Below are 21,248 nucleotides of genomic sequence, written 5' to 3'. Positions count from 1 at the left end.
CTCTCTGGGGAGCTACTCTCAAAACCACAGGATCTCATTCGTGCTCCACAAGTCTCCTGCGGGTATTCTTGGCACGGTTGTCCAGGACTCGGACTGGGAAGGCTGCACAGGGTCGCACAGCTGATCCCGGAGGCTGGGACGTGGCAGCCTCCGCTCCTCCTAAGACCCCAGTGCTCTGTGCGCCTCCCAGCTGCGAGGTCTGCAGGGTGGGAGAGAAACAAGTTTTCACCCGTTTCTCAAACATCCCTCCAGTGGGAGACCAAGAAGGTCATTGTGTAGGACCAAAATATTTAGTCCACTTGCCTGAACTAAATTTTTTAACAAATATTTATTTAAATGTATACACACTACTGGTAGGACTGGAACAGATACCTTCTAGAAAAAATATTTGGCAATATGTACACCAAGTGTTTTAAAAAGATTCACTTCTGTTTGCAGGACGAAAGTCTCAAGAAATGTCAGCCATGTGCATGTGCGTGTGCGTCCAGGGACAGGCGAGCAGAAGCCTTGGAGGGAAACCATGGTAACTATGGTTCTGCCACAGGAGCTGGTGAAGTAAAGGATACCACACGGATGAAGTTTCTACATGATACGCACTAAAGCGATGATGCACACCCCTACTTAGAGACTGGAAAGCCAGTCACAAGTCTACCTTTAAATATAAAATACAATTGTGCATATTACAAAAATCACAAGAGGCCAGGTGTGGTGGTACACGCATGTGATCCCAGCGCTCGGGAGGCTAAGGCAGAAGGATCACTGCGAGTCTGAGGCCAGCCTGGGCTAGTGAGTTCAAGGCCAGGTCGTCTCAAAAAACCAAACAAACAAAATAAACCACAGGAAAAACGATCTGGAAAATATATAAAAATGTAGCTATCCTTTCCAGTAATTTTCTAAAATTTATAATATAAGGACTATTTTATATTCAAAAAAGAAAATTGTTAATTTGCAGCCCATTCTATAACGTGAGTCATGTATATGCATGTATATAGGTACAAGACTAATATTAAACAAATTTGATGGAAGAAACTGCCTTATTAAACTTTTGTCACCTAGCAAAAAGGTGGGCACTTAACATTTTTCTAATTTTTATGCACACATGCAACTTGTTATACATTTTCTACATGATGATAAAACATCATATGCATTATAATTAATTTAAAATTTCTGGTCTAAAGAAAGCAGCACTATCCATCTTCAAGTGTTTAAAACTTGCCTGCCCATCCTTTGTAATGTGTAGGAATACACTGCCCTCTGCTGGAGATGTAATGCTACTGTGTTCCACAACCTGCTCTTTATTCTTTAGCATATACACAAGACAAGGAGTCCTGTGGAATCCCTACCAAAAAAGCCAGCATTCCTTCTGTGCTTAAGAAATACAAACCTCAGCCGGGCGTGGTGGCGCACACCTGTAATCCCAGCACTCGGGAGGCTAAGGCAGGAGAATCGCCCTGACTTCAGGGCCAGCCCGGGCTACAGAGTGAGTTTGAGGCCAGCCTGAACTACACACTGAGATGCTGTCTCAAAAAAAAGAAAAGAAAATACAAACCTCAAAGAACAGGAAAACAGTATGTGTATTTAAGAAGTCTCTCTGGACCCTGGCTAGAGCAGGCCAGTGGTGACTATCACCACGGCCCCATCTCATTGCTAGAACTCAGATGCATATCAAGTTGCCCTAAGCAGAAGACTTCTGCCCCACAGCCAGCCCTCAGCTGCAGTCAGCGCAGAGTGCGGCCTCTTCAGCAGCTGAATCCTGACTGGGACATGTCCTTCGATGCCCAACATGACTCAGCTTCCTCCCCGATCCTGTCACCACCACTGGTGACAGCTTTCACAGTACACCCTTGGCCCCTGCGCACTCCTCCGGCGATTACACCAAAATGTTTCTCCTTTTGCCAGCTTAATGAAATTCCCTATCGAGGATCTCTTCCTGGTTTGTTCACTGTGACTCCAAAGATATTTCCACTGTCCTAAGGACTGCTGAATACAAAGTTAGTTCTAGAGTAAAACTGAATGGTGGCAAATGAATATTATCTAGCTGGAAATTGTTTGAATTGCCTGGCATCTCCTCAAATAATGAGTTCTCTCAATTAAACTGGTCACCAAGCTTCACCTTACAGCCCTGAGGATTCAATTGTCATTATCTGTGGTGGCCCACCGGCAATGTGGCTCGGTTACGCAGAACTGGCAAACACGGAGCCACTGCACTGGCACAGACCCAGGGCGGGGACCTGGCGAGCTGAAGGCACTGCACTTCCATCAGCACAGCGCCACTGTTTAAGTGTGCCTCTGCTGAAAAACACCTCATGGGATGCACGGCTGACAAATTCCCACTGAACTCGCAGTCAAAAGCCCTGTCACCTTCGCCCAAATAAGGGCGAACCTGCAGTTAGTTTCTCCTGGGGAGGCCACAGCCTTCCCGAGTGAGGGAAACTAGACAAGCCTTCCGCACTCACCTGTGAGTCGTCTTTCAGAGCAGACTGCAAAAACACGAAACAAACTGACACAGGAGTGGAAGGAGAAGGCGGAGCGGCTCCATGCTCACCCCAGCAGGGGAATGAACGTGCAAGCACGGCCGTTTCTGTGTCCGCTGCCCTGCCATGCACCATCTGTGAATAACCACAGAAGCGCCACGAGGACTGATCTGGGGGCACAATTCTACTCCAGCACGAATCCGAATCCAGGAACACTGAGAATGAGCTGTAGCACATGATGCCAATGACCTTTTTGTCCTGCTTCACGACTAAATACTCCATTTAACAGTGTGCTGGTGCCTCAGCGCAGGTGAACTGGCCGCTGAGAAGACCAACACACTGACAAGTTATTTCCACAGGAAGTCTCCCAGGTTCTAAGCCAACAAAAAACATCAGCTGTGGACTGAAGATTTGCCTTGATGTAGAAACGTGGCAGAAGCTAGAAGTCTGTCAAAAGAAACAAACACAGTCTACTCCCTTTGACCTACAAAATCCCACTGCTGCAGGCTTAGCCTGCAAATACCCTGTGTGACAAAACCAACAGCGAGGGCTGCGAATGTCCACTGGAGGAGCACTGTGAAGTAAATTACGGGACACCATCAACGACCGGCCTGTCCGAAAGAGTACAGTAGGTCCACGCGAACTTAATGTTCATTACAAAGAAGGAAAGGAGCTGGGCACAAAACAAGATGCACCGTATCTTTCAAAGAAGACCCAGACAGTCACTGCTCATACATGCAACACTGGCTCGAAGAGACCCAAGGCTCTCCTGAGAGCAGGGTCCGAGGCACAGCTCCATGCTCAGGTACAGGGTGAGCGAAGCTTACTCAGCACAGAGACCTATTGGCTCCTTTAGATTTCTACTTTTAAATCACAGATTATTATTTTAAAAATATAGGGGCCAGGGATTTAGCTCAGTGGTTCTGGCACCTGCAAGTTCAAGATCCTGAGTTCGATCCCTGGTACCACACACACACACACACACACACAAAAAAAAATATATATATAGATAGATAGATATACCTATATTAAATAGATATATCTATATCTATATTAGATAGAAATAGATATATACATGTACGAGCCTCAGTCTCATTATCTTCAGCATAAAATACATCATAGGATTGACAAGTAATCTATGCTATAAACCCTTCCGTTCCTGGAGTTCTTTATCATTTACATTTCTAACTATGTGTGCAAATACAGCAGGGAGCTCTGTGATTTTCAGAGCAGCGCTGCAGCCTCACCTTGAAGATGATGACGATGGGAATGTCCTCGGACAGGGTGTTGTGCCGCAGGTAGAATCGGCCTTGTTTCACGGCCATGTTGGTTCTGCTCTTTTTCTCGTGGGTGGAGCTGCGGGGAAGCCCACACTGGTTAAGATGTGTCCTTACTTGGGGACAGAGTGGCAATGCTCGCCACCGATGAGGCTCGGTGACCAGCAGTGATCAGGAGGCTTTCAGTAGGGCTTCTCAGACACATGAGACCTCCTTCCGCCGGCCACCACCACCGAGGACACAGGAAAACACTGGCAGCCAGTGACCGTGAGCCTTACAGAGCTCTCAATGGCACGAACACCCTGCCGTGGCACTCATACCACAGGCCCGCCACCATTGCTGTGAATGTTTCCTCGGCTCTGCGGTTACAGTGGAAGCTGGGTGGGTGAATGAGTGCCAGCCCCTCACTGCCACCCCATGCAGGCCACACATCTGTGGCCAACTTTGTGGGCTACTGTGAGAGAAAAACCTCAAACTGGGCCTAAGCCCTACTGAGAAAACGATGAGGAAATTGTGGGCCTTTGAATGAACACTGTAATAAAACATACCCACAGTCTTGGAGCGTAGGAAAGCCAAAAGAAACTATGCACTGTCCTCCTATTGGGATCTCTGTTCATTAGAAAACACCAGATGGATCTGAAGGCATTTCAGAGGCTCCACGTACCACAAGGGTAACGCACAGCAACTGTGTAACAGCACTAACTGAGAAGCGCTGTCTCCAAGTCACAGACAAGGAAAGCAGGCTAGAAGCCAAGTAGCTGCCTGCCGTGGTGGCCCAGCCAGCACGAAGAGCTTTGGGCTGCGCTCCAGGCTGTCTGGCCCCAGAGCCACAGCTGGCTAGGAAGCATGCCTGAGTTTAAATGCTGGCTGCCTCCTGACCGTCAGCAGCCCTGAGCCCCGCTGTAAAATGGACAGAACACCACTTAGAGGGGTGGAGGGAACCATTAAATAAAGTACACAATGCAACACTCCCTGGCTCCCAGTAAGTGCTCAGTAAACGGCCGTCACTGCTAGCTGCCCGCTCAAAGGACGTGCAGGACTCCAACAGCCAGGCTGTTCATCACGGGTTGTCAGAAGAGGAGCAGCACGCACTTACGTCTCGTCTGTGCACAGACATCTGATTCCCACAACCCACTGTCCTCCGCGTTCCGGGTCACACCTGTTCAGTCCGTGCTGCGATTCTTAAGTGCTAAGTGTAAAACAGTCTCCGCTCATGTCCACACAAGAAAACCTACGGACATGGTCAAAGACTGAAAAGGAACATGAAAAACAGAAGAATGCTTCTGTATTTTTTCTTTTTTTAAAGTTTCTTTAGTGCTATGAATACATGGAAATCCCAACTTCAGCAACTCACTGACTTGCCAGTGGTGTGTCACACTGTCATCACGGAACGCTCAGAGTCAGCGCTCGGTGCTTACAGACCTGCACGCGCCTGCTCCCGAGGGGAGCACGGGCTGCCTGTGTGGGGAAGGAGGCGCTACATCCCTCCCGAAGGACAGTGCGCTGCTTCCCATACCTGGTCACTGAAGCTCCGACAGCCCCTTTTCTGTCTGCTTCCACAATAATCCTGTTCTTAGACAGCTGCTCCTGGATAAGAATGACTTTCTCAACTCCTTTGACAATGAAGTAGCCACCTGCATAAAGGAAATGAGAAAACCTTCATCACCTGGTCTTGGCCAGTGTGCCCGAGGGTCAGTGGGTCCTCAGGACAGGGGACCTCAGGACCACAGAACTCAAACAGGCAGCCGCTGTCTTGAGGAAAACAAAATAATAGTAACAGCAGAACAAAAGCAAAGGGTTAGAGAAAAGTAAAGGAAGGGCTACAAAACCAAGACATCACACAAACCTGGGTCTAAAGGACATTCGTTCAGTTTGGCAAATTCTGCTGGCGTCTTCCCTGTAAGAACGCAGTTTGAGCTTCGGAGCATTATGGGCATTCTGTTTAAAAGAAAACACAATGTAGATCGTCACTGGGCAAAGTCGCGTAGCGCTCCCAATGTGCAGCACACACACCTGTGGGTCTGCATGTCGGCGCCAGGCTAGAGACAGCGAGCAAGGGCAGGAAGAAGAGCAGGGGAGGCAGGGCTTCCCGGCACGCAGTGCCTCCAGCACAGACACCGCAACCTGAAGGACTTGGCCTCCCTGACTGCGCGCATGGCTTTATTGGATGCCGGAAATGACAGCAACTCCTGTCTCACAGGAGCGAATGGGACTCACGCGTTACTTGGAAACAGCACAGTGCATCCGAGTGCAAGAACAGGGCAGGATCCAAACAAGGCAAAATGGAAAAAAAACTAAAAAGAGCTGAGCACTGTTTCAGTTTCAACCTTAATTTCAAAATCTTGGAAGAGACTGAATGATAATAGGTTTGACACAGTGGGATTCAGAATTGTAAACTGGAAAGATCTCAGAAGAAATGATGGAGAAGGATTTCAGAAAGACTAAGATGAAGACGCAGAGGGGTAGGAGGGTGTGGGAGCGTGGAGCAAGAAGGCCTAAAGGGGCCCTCGTCAGGCTTCCCGACTCAGGGATGCACGGCTGGAAGCCTTGGAGCCTCATGGAGACACCCACGCAAAAAGAATGAGAAGAAACCTACGCCCACACATTACAGTCAAGATGCAAGATGCTGAAAGCTGGAGATCAAAACCCAGACTGAAGAAAGGGCAGGTTACCAAGAAGGAAAAAGTGAGCAGACACTGGCAGGTAGTAAGTAAAGGTGGAATACACACTCCGCCTCAGCTTGGGCATTTTTTAGGTCATCACTCAGAATAAGGTCAACATGAAGATATTTTCAGAAAAAACCAGAAGTTACCACCGACAGACCCTCACTGATGGGATTTCTGAAGGAGTTTCATCCTTTTGGTTTCATTTCTCAGTTTGTATTTATTAGGCCGTGTTTGCCTGACAGTGAAGTGACTGCATTCCTCGTGGGGAATTGGTGCGTGGACACACACATCCCAATTCTTTTCACACCCCTTCCCTCCCTCCATCTCCAGGCCCTTCCCTTTTGCAAAATATCTATTTCCCTGCTTCTTACTGCGGATCTTTTATTGTGCTCTTATTTATAGTTTGGGTTTCCCATATCGTAGAAACCATGTGATATTTAATCCTGTACATCTGATTTCTTCCGCTTATTATGGTCTCAAAGTGACCCCACTTTCCTATAAATGCCTCAAGTTTATCTTTCTTTAGGGCACAGCAGTGCTCCATTGCACTTAGATACCATATTCTCCTTATCCATTCATGCTGATGGACATATGGGCTACCTCCAAAATTCAGTTATGAATCATGCAGCTATAAACATGGATGTGCACAGGTCACTGTAGTATGATGTCTTTAACTCTTTTGGGAAGATACCTGAAAGAGGAATAGCTGGGTCAAATGGAATTTCTAGCTTTAATTTTCTGAGGAGTGTTCATACTGTACTAGTTTACGTTCCCATCAACGATGTGGAAAAGTTCCTTTTTCCCCACAGACTCGCCAGCATTTGCTATTATTTGATTCCTGATTACAGCCATTCTGTCTGGAGTAAGACAGAATCTCAATTCACCTTTAAAGATGGAAAATAAACACTGAATAAAAGTCTGACATCAAAAAAAAGGGTATGGTGAGCAAAGAAAATAGAAAACAATGTACATAAGTGTGAATAAATATTATCGTTGTAAGACAGTAGCAATTTCTTGGGTTCAAAAAACAAGAACCAAAAGTTGGCACAACAAAAGCATGTAAGTCAGAAGGGAAGTGGAGGAAAGCGATGAGTTAAGGACTCGAATGCACTGGGCCCGCGTATGCCTGCCCGAATGCACACTGCCCGCGGGGCTGATTCCATTCCCTGTTCTCCTGAGCAGCCAGTCTGACCAGGCAGGCAGTACACACTGACTGAACAACGGGATGTTTGTGCAGCTCCTAGCACTTCTGAGGCAGGAAGAACACCTGACAGGGAGTTATGTGGACTAGGAGTGAATTCCAGTACTGTTATGAAACTTACAACACTGTGAGTGGTGTCTAGCTGTGCAGGAGATTCAATATATTGCCCCAATCAGGAAAAGCAGATTCCACAAATAATGCTGCTATTTCCAAACTTGTTCTGGGAAAATCAGTAACTTTTCCCTTAAATACTGCTACATGGGAGACAGTTAAACTTCCAGGCAAACTCAAAGTATTCTGAGATCCACCAAGACCAGCCCCAGACCATTCCATCACATCTCCCCTACCGTTTGGGGTTGGAGGAGCAAAGGCAAGTTTTCTTCAACTTCTTTTTGATGTTTTGAGACAAGAGTCTCATTACATACTTCCGGTTAGCCTTGAACTCACTATGTAGCACAAGCTGAACTCAAACTTGCAGCAATCCTCCTGCCTCAGGCTCCTGAGTGCTGGGAGGCATGATCCACCAGGCCCAACTTCCTCAAGTTTATAGACACAGTTCCACAATTAACAACAACCACAACTCTGTGGACAGCGCCAAAGTGTCTTACATGGGCTGACTCCTGTGATGTGCAAATAATCCAGGAAACGGTTGGCTGCCCACCACCTCAGATGAGGAAATGGGGCAAAGGGACTCCAGCAACTCACTCAGGGCATGGCACAGGGCCGGGCTCCGCAGCGCGGCCCCCAGTCTCACCTGCCGATGGGCAGGGCATTGCGGATGATCCTCTGGCTGCCTCGGGTGTACTCGATGTCCACCGTGATGGGGGCGGAGTACGTCATGTCCCTCAGGCGGCACTGGAATGGAATCACAGTCACAGGAAGGCCCTGTCGAGGAGCTGATGCCAGAGGAGGGCGCGCAGCTGTTCCCTGCAGGCCGTCCTCCCCAGCTATTCCTGCGCAGCCTCAGGGTGCTGGGAGGACTTCCGGTACTGATCCAGACTCTGGCCACTGCCACAGGACCCTGGCCCCACCAACCCAGGACCGGAACAATAAACCCAGAACCATCAGCTCCCAGGCCTTTCAGCACTCAGACTGCCCCTTGGAAGGTGACTCTGGGGAAGCAACCCATGTGGCTGGCGAGGCTGCTCAGCAGTTAGAGTACCAAACAGTAACTGAGGTGCACACTTGAGCACAAGCCTCAGCCACACTGGCTTCTGCTCCACACTCACTGAACTCCTACAAAGCTCCTCACCAAGTAACATGCTACAGCACAAATCATTCATCCCGATTCTAACCGTCTCTGAGCCATTCGTGGGAGGTAAGGAACGCGGTGCATGCTTCAGTCTGACAGGGTGACGACGCGCTAATGAGGTGCTTGCCAGGGCCCTGACTGGGCACGGGAACCCCACCCAAGCTTCCAGTGACTCCTTCAGCACATTAATGCTTAGCGGGTGGCATAGGGTCAACACCAACCCTGTAATTCCCAGTGCTCAATCTTTCCTCCTCCTTTGCGACAGTCCTTGAGATTTTAAAACATTACTCTGTCTAACACTGACCACTAAAAGTGGCTTAGGTATGTTACATTAGCTAGTTCAGGCCTCCTCTCTCAGGCATGGCGAGGGGTGGACCTGCTGGCTAAGTTCAGATCCCGGCTCTGTCACTTGCGTTTCAAATCTTCCTCCCTCTCAGTCTCCTCACACATAAAGTGGGGATGAGAGTGATCACTTCAATTCCCAGAGTATGAAAATACATTTTCGGAACAGTGCCTGCAGTACAGTACTACATAAGTGTTGCCTCCCTTCAGAAGGTTTCACAGACTCACCCCTTCCAGTGGAGATGAAATTCCTCAGATGTGACTGAAGAAAAGAATGAAACAGGACCCACTCTACAGCCTAAGTTGCCCTCCACCCCTGGCCCGGCCTCTGCGCTGCAGTCCTCTGTGCTGGCAGTCGCCCCCTGCTGCCCACAGTCAGGATTCCCCCAAGAACACTGCCCCACCCAACCAGTGATACCCAGATGTTCTCCCGGAAGTCAGACAGAGTAATTACACTGACTGACAGAGCCTCGGCTCCTTGGACCACTTCAAACGCTTCGTCTTCTCCTCTCCCTGGACTCGGTCATAAAGTTCAGAGGGGAATTTGGAGACTGCCAATTGATTGCCTGGTCCTTGAAAAACTGGAGAGATCTAGTGAGACAGAAGGTGAGGAGGGAGGGCCAAATTGGGGCACAAGCTCTGCGACAGCCCCCGCTCAGAGCCCAGGTATCTCCACCTCTCTCCCTACCTCCCCCCGCCCTTCAGTGCCTTCCACACATCCACCTCAGACCTGCTCCCTCTCAGCATTCAAGTTTGTAACCCGCAGGCCTGTTCCAGGAGCTGTTATTTTAATCTCCTCACAAGAGAATGAACTCCCTGGGGAAGGACATCATGTCTCACTCTTGTTCAATGTTAAGACACAAAATACACAATACATGCTGGTGTCTCAGACCTTACTAGTGCTGTAAACATGCACTGGTATGAGTGAAGCCATCTGTGTGGACTGCTTGCTTGATCACACCACCTCTCTTACTCAGACAATAACCACACTGCTGGGCCCCTTACCTCGCTTTGGGGAAGATCCCTGTACATCTCCTAGTTGCTATTTCAGTTTTACTTGAACTTCACACACCAGAAGAACTCACACAATGCTTGTTCTTTCCTGAATCGATTCCCATTATGAACACTAAGTAAGGAATCTGAAGAGAAAACCAGAATCTGCTAGATGCCAATCAGAAGGCCTGCCCTGCTCTGGCCCTCGGTCCGCAGCTCTGTTCAAACCCTGTGTTTCCACCTCCCTCTCCGCACCTCCCGCTGGGCTGCACCCCACCCCTCCTCCTCATCCTTGGTCCGGCCCGCACAGCCTGCACCTGTCTGACCCCAGAGAGCACACTGGGCGGGTGACCTGCAGCACAGGGTGAGGCCAGGGGGCAGGGGTCGGGAAACGGGACACAAACAAGTGCAGCTGTCAGCACGGAAAGAGGGCATAAACAGAGCAGAAGTATCCTGATGGCGTACACTGCCTAAGACACTGATGCAAAACACGTGGCCTCCGGCGTCTCAGACCATGGATTTCCTCACAGTGTGCACTGTCTGCACAGACTTCACCAGGTGAGCATCAGCATGTCCATTTCCAATGCTGGATTTGGAATCGCAATTTGTTACACAAGTGCTTGCCAATTTTTGACGTGTTTGTCTCAGAAGAGTTCTTTTTAATTAGCTGTTTTAAAGAGTATGTATTAAGGGCAGACTCTGAGTCAAAGCAAACAAGCCCAATTAAACAATGCTCCATAATTACCTCATGAGGGGACACTGGTCTAGTTACATTGAAGCTTTCTTCAACGTCGGGAAGCCCAACATAGATATTCAGGTATCTGAAAAGCAAATCATGCCATTCATTACCAGTCATACTTCTTCAAAGAACAGAGGAACAACAAGCTATTTCTCTCTCAAATATTAGGATTACGCTGACAAATGCTTACCTTGCTAAGGATGATGAATTAAAAATTACAGTTGGACACTTTCAGTTGACAGTATAATTTTACAACTGGGGGAAATATTATCATTAAGGTGTCTTTTTGAAAATATTGTAAATCTCTAGAAAAACACTAGAAAGACAGCTTCACAAAAATGATACCTAATGAAAAATGCAAAGTGCAAAATGGTTTGCTGTTGTTCAAGGAAGAAAGCAAAGGACCTAAGAGGGAAAATGAACGCGCTCTGGTGCAGAAGAACCACAGGAGCACAAAGGAGAAACTACTGACCCTGGGGACCCACGGGAATGAATGCCTGGGGACAGGCTGGAGAGAGCAGGGACAGAAGCAGTCTTTTCTGAAGGCACTTTTTTGTACAGTCTGACTGTTATAGTGACAGTTTCACATAAGCAAAACACATGTACAATTAAAATCAACCAGGATGTAGGGAACCCAAAATGGAGTACAAATCTTACTGCATTAAAAGGAAAAACAAAACTGCAAAGAAAGGGTGGGAAAGAAAAAACTGGTAATCCAAGTTACATCGGAAAACAGAATTTTGATTGGGTACTGCAAGGCTAAAGACAAAAAGGGTGGAAGTGGACACAGTGGCCCACACCTGCAATCCCAGCACTCTGAGAGGCTGAGGCAAGAGGATCGCAAGTTGAAGACCTGCCTCGGCAACTTAGTGACTTAGGGAGGCCCTGCCTGTCTCAAAATAAAGAATAAAAAAGAGCTGAGGTAGGCTGAGAATTTAGCTCCATGGTTCCACCGCCTGCCTCGAAAGGGCAAGGACCCAAGTTCAATCCCTGGTACCAAAAAAAAAAACAAGAGAAAGCTAAGGATGTAGCTGAGCATGGAGGCCTTCAGCACTCTGTCAGTATGGGGGAAGAAGGTCACATGTCTGTGAGACTGAACAACAGTTACTTCATTTTGTAATAGGGCCCCAACTTGTCTGCTTCTGTTACGGATCACCAGGTAGACATCGAGTTCCAAGGATGTGCTTGTTGTTGTGCCAGGAAGGTCTGTTGTGTGTGTAGTGTTCCGTCATGCTTGCCCAACTCCATATCTGAATATGTTATCTTAAGAACAATCTGTAAACGTTCCTTCTGCATTTCTCTTCTGAATTTCTGCTTGCCAACTTCCCCCTAGCATCTCCTATAAAAGGACCTCAGGCTCTGAGCCTCTTGCCTCTCTAAGCCTGGCGCTTGGAGAGTGCCGTCTGGCCAGACTAATAAAGGTCTGTTTTACAACTTGTCTGGTGTGTTCCCTCCCGGGTGATCTTCGCTGTAGTCAGCTCCTCGGAGCGTTTGGTGAGACACGGTCTTACTTTTCAATACTGTAGTCTAATCTGTAGTCTAATCAGTGAGCTCCGTTCTCACAGAGTTGTGAACCCACAGTCTAGGACTGAAAAAATTAAAGAGTTAATTGTAGATAATGAGATCCAGGTTTCTCACTCGGGGACAGAAGTTCCACAGGACAGAGAAGCTAAGAGGGCCTCTGCAGTGCTGGGCGGGACTCAGAGGCGCCAGCCTGCATGATTTTGCAGACCTGCACAAATGGACAGGACACAGAAATACAGGTGTGTGTGCACACGTGTCAGTATACACACACGCACTTCCTAACTCTGAGACCCTAGAGATCACAGATTGGTTAATAAACACTATTTTCCAAAAAAAAGGAACTAGGGCTGCCAGCCTGGGGCAGGGTGCATGCCGGATGACAACCCATCGCCCCGGAGGGTGAAGGGCCACTTGAAGAGCTTTAAGAGCAGGGCTGTGGAAAGGACAGCAGTGCCACCTGCGGGCCTCTCCGTGGCAGAGCCGAGGGAGTCCTGGACAGGGAGAGGCTAGCACTGGGTCATAAGCACAGGACAGAATAAACACCCATGCATCCAGACTGCTACCAGCGAGCATACAGAAGGTGAATGCGGGGAGGCAAAGCTGCTCCTGAGCAGGAGTGAGGGAGTGGACTTAGCATTATGCCAGTGACGGCTAGTGGTGAGAACCCGCAAGGTGTGCTAAAGTCAGTGGTGAAAGTCTGGCAAAGAATAAGACATTTGCATATCTCAAAGAATCTCCCATAGGATATTCATTGATTAAAGAAGGAAAAACAGTGAATTCTCCATGGAGAAACTTGGAAGATAGCACCTCAACCAAGCGAAGACAAAACCACCAGCAATAAAAAGAGCAGACATCCGATATGAATCCGTGAGGATACCTAACACTGCCTCTGCACGGTCTTGCCACAAACACATGACCCAATCTAAGCAGGAGCACATACACACATCAAAGTTAAAGGGGCGTCTGCAAACACTGAGCAGTGTGCGAGAGCACCAAGGCCGGGAAACACCACGTCCGGCTGAGGCCTAGGCCCAGGCCCAGACTGAAGAGACCAAGAACCCAAGAAGGTGCCAGGGAAGCCAGAGTCCCGGGCCAGGCCAAGCCTCCACTCAAAGAGGACGGGCGGGCAACGCCAGACGAGGTCCAGGGATCAGCCGGGGGCAGGATCCACACTACTCCAGCTAGATAACCACACTCTGGTCAGAGGATGCACCAGTGAGGCCGGGTGGAGAATGCATGGGAACTCTCTACTGTTTTGCAAGTTTTCTGTCTGAAATTATCTCAAAATAACAGTTTGCTTAAAATAGTTAAAACCTAATGGTTTCAGTAACTTCTCAATCATAACTCTGCTTGCTATAGTTTGCCAATTAAAAATTAAATTTGAGCGCTTTATCATTACCTTACTACACAGATAAAAGAGAAAGATTTGTAAGAATTTTGAGGGCAAGCACATTCACTGTGGGAAATGCTGGTCATGAGAAGAGTAGGTGAAGAGCAAGCGGCAGCTCCTTACTTCAGGTACCACATCGGGTCAGCGTCGCTGGTGACCTTCTCGTTGGCTTTCATGATCTTCTTTATCTGCTCAGAAAGTGAAACGTTAGCATCGCGGCCAGCCGGCTCGAGGCAGATTCAGCTCTGCCCGTGCCTAAGCGCTGACTGATGCTTACCTCCACGTTGATGAAATAGTTAAACGAGTCTATGTGCTGCTTCACAAGGCCTTTCACCTACACGGAGAACGGAGGCAGTTATCAACAAATGACACACTGCAACTTACACTCGTCAAAGGTGACCAAAGTAAAAAGGAGATCCACAAACCCCCCTAGCAGTGACCTTCACTGGTGCCCTCACTGCCTGCCACCACCCTCCTCAGGCCCTGTTTCTCCCCTGGGAAGCACTCTGACCTTTGGAACTCTCATACTAGGATCTGAACATCCTATGCACCCTCCCGTACGCCAATCAACCCAATCACAAATACACAGCAGCTTGGTGTGACGGCCCAGGCCTGTAATCCTAGCACTCAAGAGGCTGAGGCAGGAGGATCACAAGTTCAAGGCCAGCCTGGGCTGCAGAGCCAGACCCTGTCTCAAAAAATTAAAATACATAAATAAAACACAGCAATTAAGCACCACCTCTTCAACCCCCAAAGCCCCTTTTCTTTTTCGTACTCGACCCCCGCACTAGGCACCAGCAGACCAGACCAGAAGGGAGGTACTTCTGCTAGTGACAGGGAATCCACTAGATGCCTATACCACATTTTAAATTCACCCATCAGTTGAGGTTCACCTGCAGGGTTTCCGCTTTCTGGCTCTTATGAATCATGCTGGGCTGGTGGCGCAGCTCAGCACTGCCCCTCACCTGGACAGCCTTCTCCAGCATGGAGCAGCACGGTCATCCAACAGCACTGTGAACTAGGGGCCCACGCGCTGAGCTACGACGCCCACGGCTTTCTCTCTAAATGACCATCATTCCCCACCAGCCTCTATGAGCAGTGATTTATAGTTCCTTGTGCTGCCAAAACCTGGCACAATTCTATGAAGTTAAGTTCGCTGGTGATAAAAATTCAATCTTAAAAAAAGCTATCTGGTGACTTCAATCATATGAAAAATAATTATTAAATGTCAAGCACTCACTCACCTTTAAAAATGCTGGGAGCAGCCTCCATTTTTCCTGTGAATCAATAATAAGAAGATGAGAATTCTGTGCCAGTAACTGTGATACCCGTATGAGAAGTTATATTAATGCATCCAAAACGACTGTGACACAATGAACAAAACAAAGCGAAGTAAAAAAAGAACAATTTGAAACTAACCACTTTTATGGAAATCATATACAGGTGTGCATGCGGATAAATATATGTATATACAAAAATATATCAGTCTTCCTGATGACTCAAGAGTCCAGGCTCTTTTCACACTTCCTTTAAATTCTCATGACACTCCCCAAGTGGGTTTCTTAGTCACTTTCCTTGTGACTGAGACAAAAATACTCTGCACCCATGACATAAAGGAGGCTCATGTTACAGTCCACGCATGCCCTGTGGGCCCCAGGCAGAAGCAGCATGGTGGGAGGGTCTGCAGCCAGAGAGCTGCTCACTCATGGCAGTCAGGAAGTAGCGAGGGAGGAACGAAATCCAGCTAGGTCATACTCTAGGGACAGCCTCTTCCAACCTGGCCCTACCACTCAACAGCAGGTCAGTGAAAATGATCCAATCACCTTCCAAAAGCCCTGCTAGGAGAGCCTGGGGCTCTTGGGGGCACCATGGGGGTTGCCAGTTTGAGGGAACAGTAGGCCCGGTGGGGGATGGGTACCAGGACCTGAAGGGGAACCTCTGGACCTGCGCCCGAGGAGCCCCTCGCCCCGCGGCTGCAGAAGGAGGTGCACAATGCAGAGCTCCCACCTGCTACACTCCTAGAGTTTGGAGGCCGTTCGAGACCAGTGCCTATGGTGACAGCCGGCAGCCTCTTTTCCCAAACGGCATGTGATCTGCCAATGGGAACTCTGACAGATGTTCAAGCCGAGTCTGAAGTCAGACACAAGCGAGGGTGTAAGATCACGCGGGACCTGGCTTCTCCTGAACGACCTGTGAACACTCGAGGGCTCTGCGCACAGCGCCAGGAGATGGGGTCCTCTGAACTGGACCACGGGGCTGTGGGCTGAGGAGACGCAGGGTCAGGTGCAGGGAGAGCACGCACCTGGTCACTGGCTGGCTCGGACATGAAGTCCACAGTTAGGGCCTCTGAGAGAAGGTGGAGCCTAGCCCCACGGCTCCTGGCCTGGGAGACGCGAGGAGATGGGGCCCTGGGAGGCTCAGAGGGGCCTTCAGCAGTCCGGTTTGGGGCGGGTTTAGCCTGAGACTGCCATGAGACACTGAGGCAGCAGTTCCAGGGACACACAGTCTGGAACGTAAGTGTGGCCTGGACTAGAAACTAGGGAGGGGTTAGCAAATGGATGGTGACGAAAGCCATTTGAGAGACGTGGTCACCTAAGCAGTACTGACGGAGACAAGTTTCACGGAATGAGACCAACCAAGACCACCTGACATTTAGCAATGAGGAGGGAGACTGAGGAGTGGCCGGGGAGGAGAAAGCATCCTCAGGAAGGAGTCAGGCAAACCAATCTACAATGACAGAAGTAAAAATGCAGTGACTGAAAAGGGTCATGCCAGAACTTTGCGGTGACAGAAGCGTCCTACGGCACCCAGCAGGTGATGAGTATTTGGGTGGATGCAACGCACTTCCTGGGTTGGTTCGTTTGAGACTTGGGAAGCCTCACTTTTGATCCTTCATGAAACCCACAAGTCCTTAAGAACTAGTCTCCCCGCTGTGTGGCAATAGTAGCAGAGATGGAACCCAGGGCCTTGGGCATGCTTGGCAGGTTCTCTTCCGCTAAGCGAGGGTCGGTTTTGTTCCATCGAGGTACGGGGGTTGAACCCGGGCCTGGGCATGCCAGGGACACTCTGCCATGTGACATTCTCCCCCACATCTGCTGCCCCTTGTCAGGTGCTCCTGTCCGAGCCACCTCTGTCCCTCCACCCATGGGCTTCTCGCGATCACTGTGCCGCACGCAGATGCGCTCTCTGAGCTTCCCCGTGTGAGAGAGGACGCGCAGCATGTCTTCGGTGTCTGGTGCGCCCCTCAGAGGGTCTGACTCCTCTCCAGCAGCAGGGACCCACCTCCGTCATCCTTCTCCAAGGCCCTCTGGACTCCCTGGGCACTGCGGCGACCCCCCCCCCCCAGTCTCCCAGTGCTCACCCCCCCTGCTGGCCAGCAACTTCTCCGCAGCCCAAGGCAGGCACAGGCATCCTCGGACTCCGCCCCGCCACGCCCCGGGTGCTGCTGTGTGGACCCCATGGGACATCTCCGTGCCTGCTCGCCCCGGGGACTCCCCCACCCCTCACGACCCTAAGTTCCCTTCGCTCCTAGAGGCAGAGAACAAGACCTGCACAACCCCATGGGTAGCGGGCGTGGGGCCCATGCTGATAACCCAGCACTCTGTGAGGCTGAGGCAAGAGGACTGACAGTTGGAGCCCAGCCTGGGCCACTGGCAACTTAGTGAGACCCGGTCTCAAAATAAACAACTAAAATGGGCTGGAGTGTGGCTCACTGTGAAGGTCCTGGGTTCAATCGCCAGTGCCGTCAAAGAGAAAAAAAGAAAAGGAACCCTGTAACTCATACACCAAAATAATGTCAATTGACATTTCTCCTGCCGTGCTATGCCACAAGAAAAAATACTCTGGGTATGATGCGTTCAAGTAAAACTGAGCTCTTTTCTAGGAAAAGTTACAGAGAAAACACTGAAGTTGGAAAGGTAATTTTAACTTTCAGTGTAAAATGGCTTTTTTCACTCAAGAGAAAACTCAGGATTGCTAAGAAATTTCTCCAGTACAGTACTGGTCAAACAACACTGAAACTAGAGTGCTTACTGCACAAAAATAAAAATAAAAATGCAAAGCAAACACTCAGCTAAGAACTGAAGACAAGCCGGTGTAGTAGCGCATGCCTGTAACACCAGCACTTGGGATGCTGAGGCAGGAGGATGCTGTGAGTTCAAGGGCAGCCTGGACTACACAGCAAGACCATGTCTCAAAAAACAAAAAAGAACTGAAGGCATAGCAGAGAATAGGATAGCAGAAGTAGAGCAAGTAACTACCGGCGTTAAAGGACAGGACAGCATAGTAATGCATGCTTGCAATCCCAGCTACTCAGGAGGCTGAGGCAGGAGGATTACAAGACCTATAAGGGCAACTTAGACTCTGCCCCAAAATTTCAAACAGGGTTGGGGATGTAACTCAGTGGTAGAGCATTTGCCTGGCTTGTACAAGATCCTGGGGCCAATCCCCAGTACCATAAAAACAATGAAGAAAAAAGAGAGGATACTATGGCAGTAGGTAGGAAGGAGATCTAAGTCTCCCGGGAGTCAGGAAAGGGCTGCCTGAGGAAGTCGTATCACAGATATATAGAATTTGTTCTACAAAGAGGAATAAGAAAAAAAGGTCGCACCTGGGATGTAGCTCAGCTGCATAGCACCTGCCTGGCAAGCATAAGGTCTTGAGTTCGATCCTCAGTACCAAATAAAAAAGAAAAAGAAAAAAAAGCCCTGGAAGAAACTGTGTGCACACAGTAGAAAAATCTCGGGGCGGGGGGGCGGTAGTAAGCAGTGGCCAGACCAAGGAAATGTCTTAGTAACAAGATGCGGACTTTGGTTACCCTACGAGCAGAGGGCAAGCATCTCTGCGTTTAAGCCGATGGCTTCGGGTACAGAGCAGAGGACGGGCTGGAGTGGGACGCGAGAGAGCCAGGAGGCTCGGCAGACTGTGAAGAGAGGCAGGGCATCTAGACTGTCGTGGGAAGGAACTTTCAGATCTAAGCGCGCTTGGAAGGCAGGACCCTTAATATGGAGGCAGAGGACCAGGAAAAGGAACTGTTGCTCCTGAATCACAACCATGGTTCTACTTTCTTCAAGGCTATGCAAGTTCAGACAAGAAATGTACACTTTCTAGACTTATTCCTTTGGTTATTTTGTGGCAGTCTAGATAGCGGTTAAGTACGAAGACTCTTGTGCAGACTGACAGAATCCAAATTCTAGATCAGTCACTCACCAGCCTTCTAGCACTGGGCTGATCACTCTGACCCTTGGGCCGAAAGAAAGTGAACAGGGTACTGATTTTAGAAGATTAAATCATAAAATGCATGTTATGGCTACACAGAGCCCAGCACACAGTAGGTGCTCAATAGCACTAGCCCTTGGTGTTAACCTTTGAAGTTAAAACCTGGCATTGCCTGATGATCAGTAGTGCACCACAGGCCCTCAGATTAACTTCTTGAGGCTGCAAACACTTATAAGCAAGGTTCTTATAATCCAGAGCCACTAATCAAGTCTCTTACGCTTCAAAGGCATCTCCATGCGCAAGGGGAAAGGCCCAAACCCCTTCAGATGCCTAACAAAACAGCTCACAACCGGGACCCTACATATCCCTCATCTTTCATTTCCTCCTCTCTTTCCTTCACTGTGCTCTGGGACTACCGAATGTTCTCAGCGCCTCTGGAGCATCTCATGGTCTCGCCCTGGGGTTTTAATACCCTGTCCCTTCCACCCAAAACCTCTCCCCTGAGCTTCTCCAGCCCCCTTTTCACATATCCCCATTCCATGCCAATGCTGATTTCCAGGCTCAAAGAGGATTTGTGTCTTTCCAGAAAAGATGTCAACAGCTGCATGTCGCTGGGCAGCTCACAGTAGGCTAGTTATCCCTAACTTCTGTGCGATGAAGCTATGGGGCATCTCCGCCAGAAAGCAGTGAAATCTGGGGGTAAATACTGAGACTGCGTCCAGTGTGCCTGCAGTACAAACGTGAACCCCAGGTAGGTGAGGAGTGCCTGCTAGCCTGGGACTGCGACCGCCTGGTTTTACCCCCACAGCGCCTGCAGGACTTCAGAAAGTGACGTAAGCTCTCTGGACCTCTAGTGCGACCCCGGGACCGGTCTCCGCCGGGCACACTTGGGCAGAAAGGGCTCCCCTGGGCTAGCATCTGCTGACAGCTCCTGTGGGATCCCTCCAAGTGCAAGCGGAGGCCGGACCCGAAGACTCGTACGCGAGCGGCTCCGAGCACGCGCAGAAGCTCCGAGCATGCGCAGAAAGGGCGGCCCGCCCCTCCTCACGATCGACACTCCGGTCAACGCCTCCTCAGATGTCTCCCGGCCCCTTCCTTCCGCTCCCGGCGCTCACCTCTACCGTGGAGATCGGCGCAACCAGCTGCTCCGGGGTCAGGGTCCCAAACTCTTCTGCTAGAACGTCCATGCCGCAAAGACCAAGGAAGGGGCAGGCATAAGCCCCACACCTTCCTTTGCTGTCCTGACCGAACAGCCGCGCGCCCGGAAAGCGTGTGCGGCGGCGTAAACTGTCCCCGCCGCGCGTGTGGATCCGAGGCGCGTTGGAAAGGTTCCGCCCGCTCCCCGGCTCACCCGCAGTGGACCGGAAGTAGCTGGGCTGGGCACATGCGCCCTCTAGTGTCGAGCGCCCGGGTGATCCCAGACCCGGGCGATCCCAGACCCGGGCTTCCTGCCAGTTCTCCAATCCGGGACCAGCCAAGCGCAGTGGTGGGAATTTTAGAAGTAACTTGAACAAAAATGTGCGCCAAGATCTTCCGTTCCCTACCCCCAAGGCAGGGAACCGCGCCCAAAACTATATTCGATGCCTGGAGCAAGACTTCCCAAAAGCCTAGGGATGGGGGTGTTTAAATAAGAGGTGGTGGTGCATGCCGTTAACCCCAGCATTGGGTGGCTGAGGCAGGAGGATGGCCGTGAGTTCGAGGCCAGACTGGAATACACAGAGAGACCCTGTCTCAGCAACGACAAAGGATATCTGGTGATGGAGTCATACACGCCGTCAGAATAACTATGCAGTGTGGGGAGGAATGAAGGCCTAATAACAGGACAGTACCCAACGGACTGACCTGAATGCTAGGAGTAAATCACTAGCACATGGAGAAGTTCAGTATGAAGAGGGACATTTAAATCCTAAAGAAATCCGATAAATGATGCCGGAACAACTAATTAGCCATTTGGGAGAAAAATATAACAAAGAATTTCTGTATCGCTGACTGGGGGAGCACAGGCCAGGAGTCCCTGTCACTCGGGCTGAGGCAGGAGGATCGCAAATTCCAGCCTAGCCTGAGAGCTCTGGTGAGATGCTGTCTCAAAACAAAAGTCCAGAAAGGCCTGAGATGTAGCACAGTGGTAGAGTCCTTGCCTAGCATGCTGCAGGCCCTAGGTTCAATCCCAGTA

The 21,248-nt window shown here is 49.7% G+C and overlaps 1 protein-coding gene across 4 annotated transcripts in view; it reads right to left on the bottom strand.

Annotated features, from left to right (window-relative positions):
- Polr3b (RNA polymerase III subunit B) overlaps nucleotides 1–20,407 on the bottom strand; it is a 98,255-nt gene extending 77,848 nt beyond the window's left edge. The window contains exons 1-9 of one of the 4 annotated variants that reach the window (XM_021258380.2): nucleotides 20,191–20,407; nucleotides 15,103–15,135; nucleotides 14,136–14,192; nucleotides 13,982–14,046; nucleotides 10,951–11,026; nucleotides 8,373–8,473; nucleotides 5,598–5,689; nucleotides 5,268–5,385; nucleotides 3,722–3,830 (exon numbers count right to left, since the gene is read on the bottom strand). In XM_021258380.2, the coding sequence (XP_021114039.1) occupies nucleotides 3,722–3,830; nucleotides 5,268–5,385; nucleotides 5,598–5,689; nucleotides 8,373–8,473; nucleotides 10,951–11,026; nucleotides 13,982–14,046; nucleotides 14,136–14,192; nucleotides 15,103–15,135; nucleotides 20,191–20,262 (723 nt within the window). In that variant the 5' untranslated portion in view covers nucleotides 20,263–20,407. Of the gene's footprint in view, nucleotides 1–3,721; nucleotides 3,831–5,267; nucleotides 5,386–5,597; nucleotides 5,690–8,372; nucleotides 8,474–10,950; nucleotides 11,027–13,867; nucleotides 14,047–14,135; nucleotides 14,193–15,102; nucleotides 15,136–20,190 lie in introns of all 4 variants that reach the window. The other 3 variants (XM_021258379.2, XM_004844810.3, XM_013072295.3) reach the window with 3 other exon arrangements.
- Nucleotides 20,408–21,248: the final 841 nt, after the last annotated feature.

The sequence above is a fragment of the Heterocephalus glaber genome, unplaced genomic scaffold (genome assembly GCF_053883595.1).
Source record: "Heterocephalus glaber isolate CG9 unplaced genomic scaffold, H.glaber_assembly_v1.0 deba00001572, whole genome shotgun sequence".
NCBI lineage: Eukaryota > Metazoa > Chordata > Mammalia > Rodentia > Bathyergidae > Heterocephalus > Heterocephalus glaber.
This window is presented reverse-complemented; position numbering and strand designations above follow the sequence as displayed.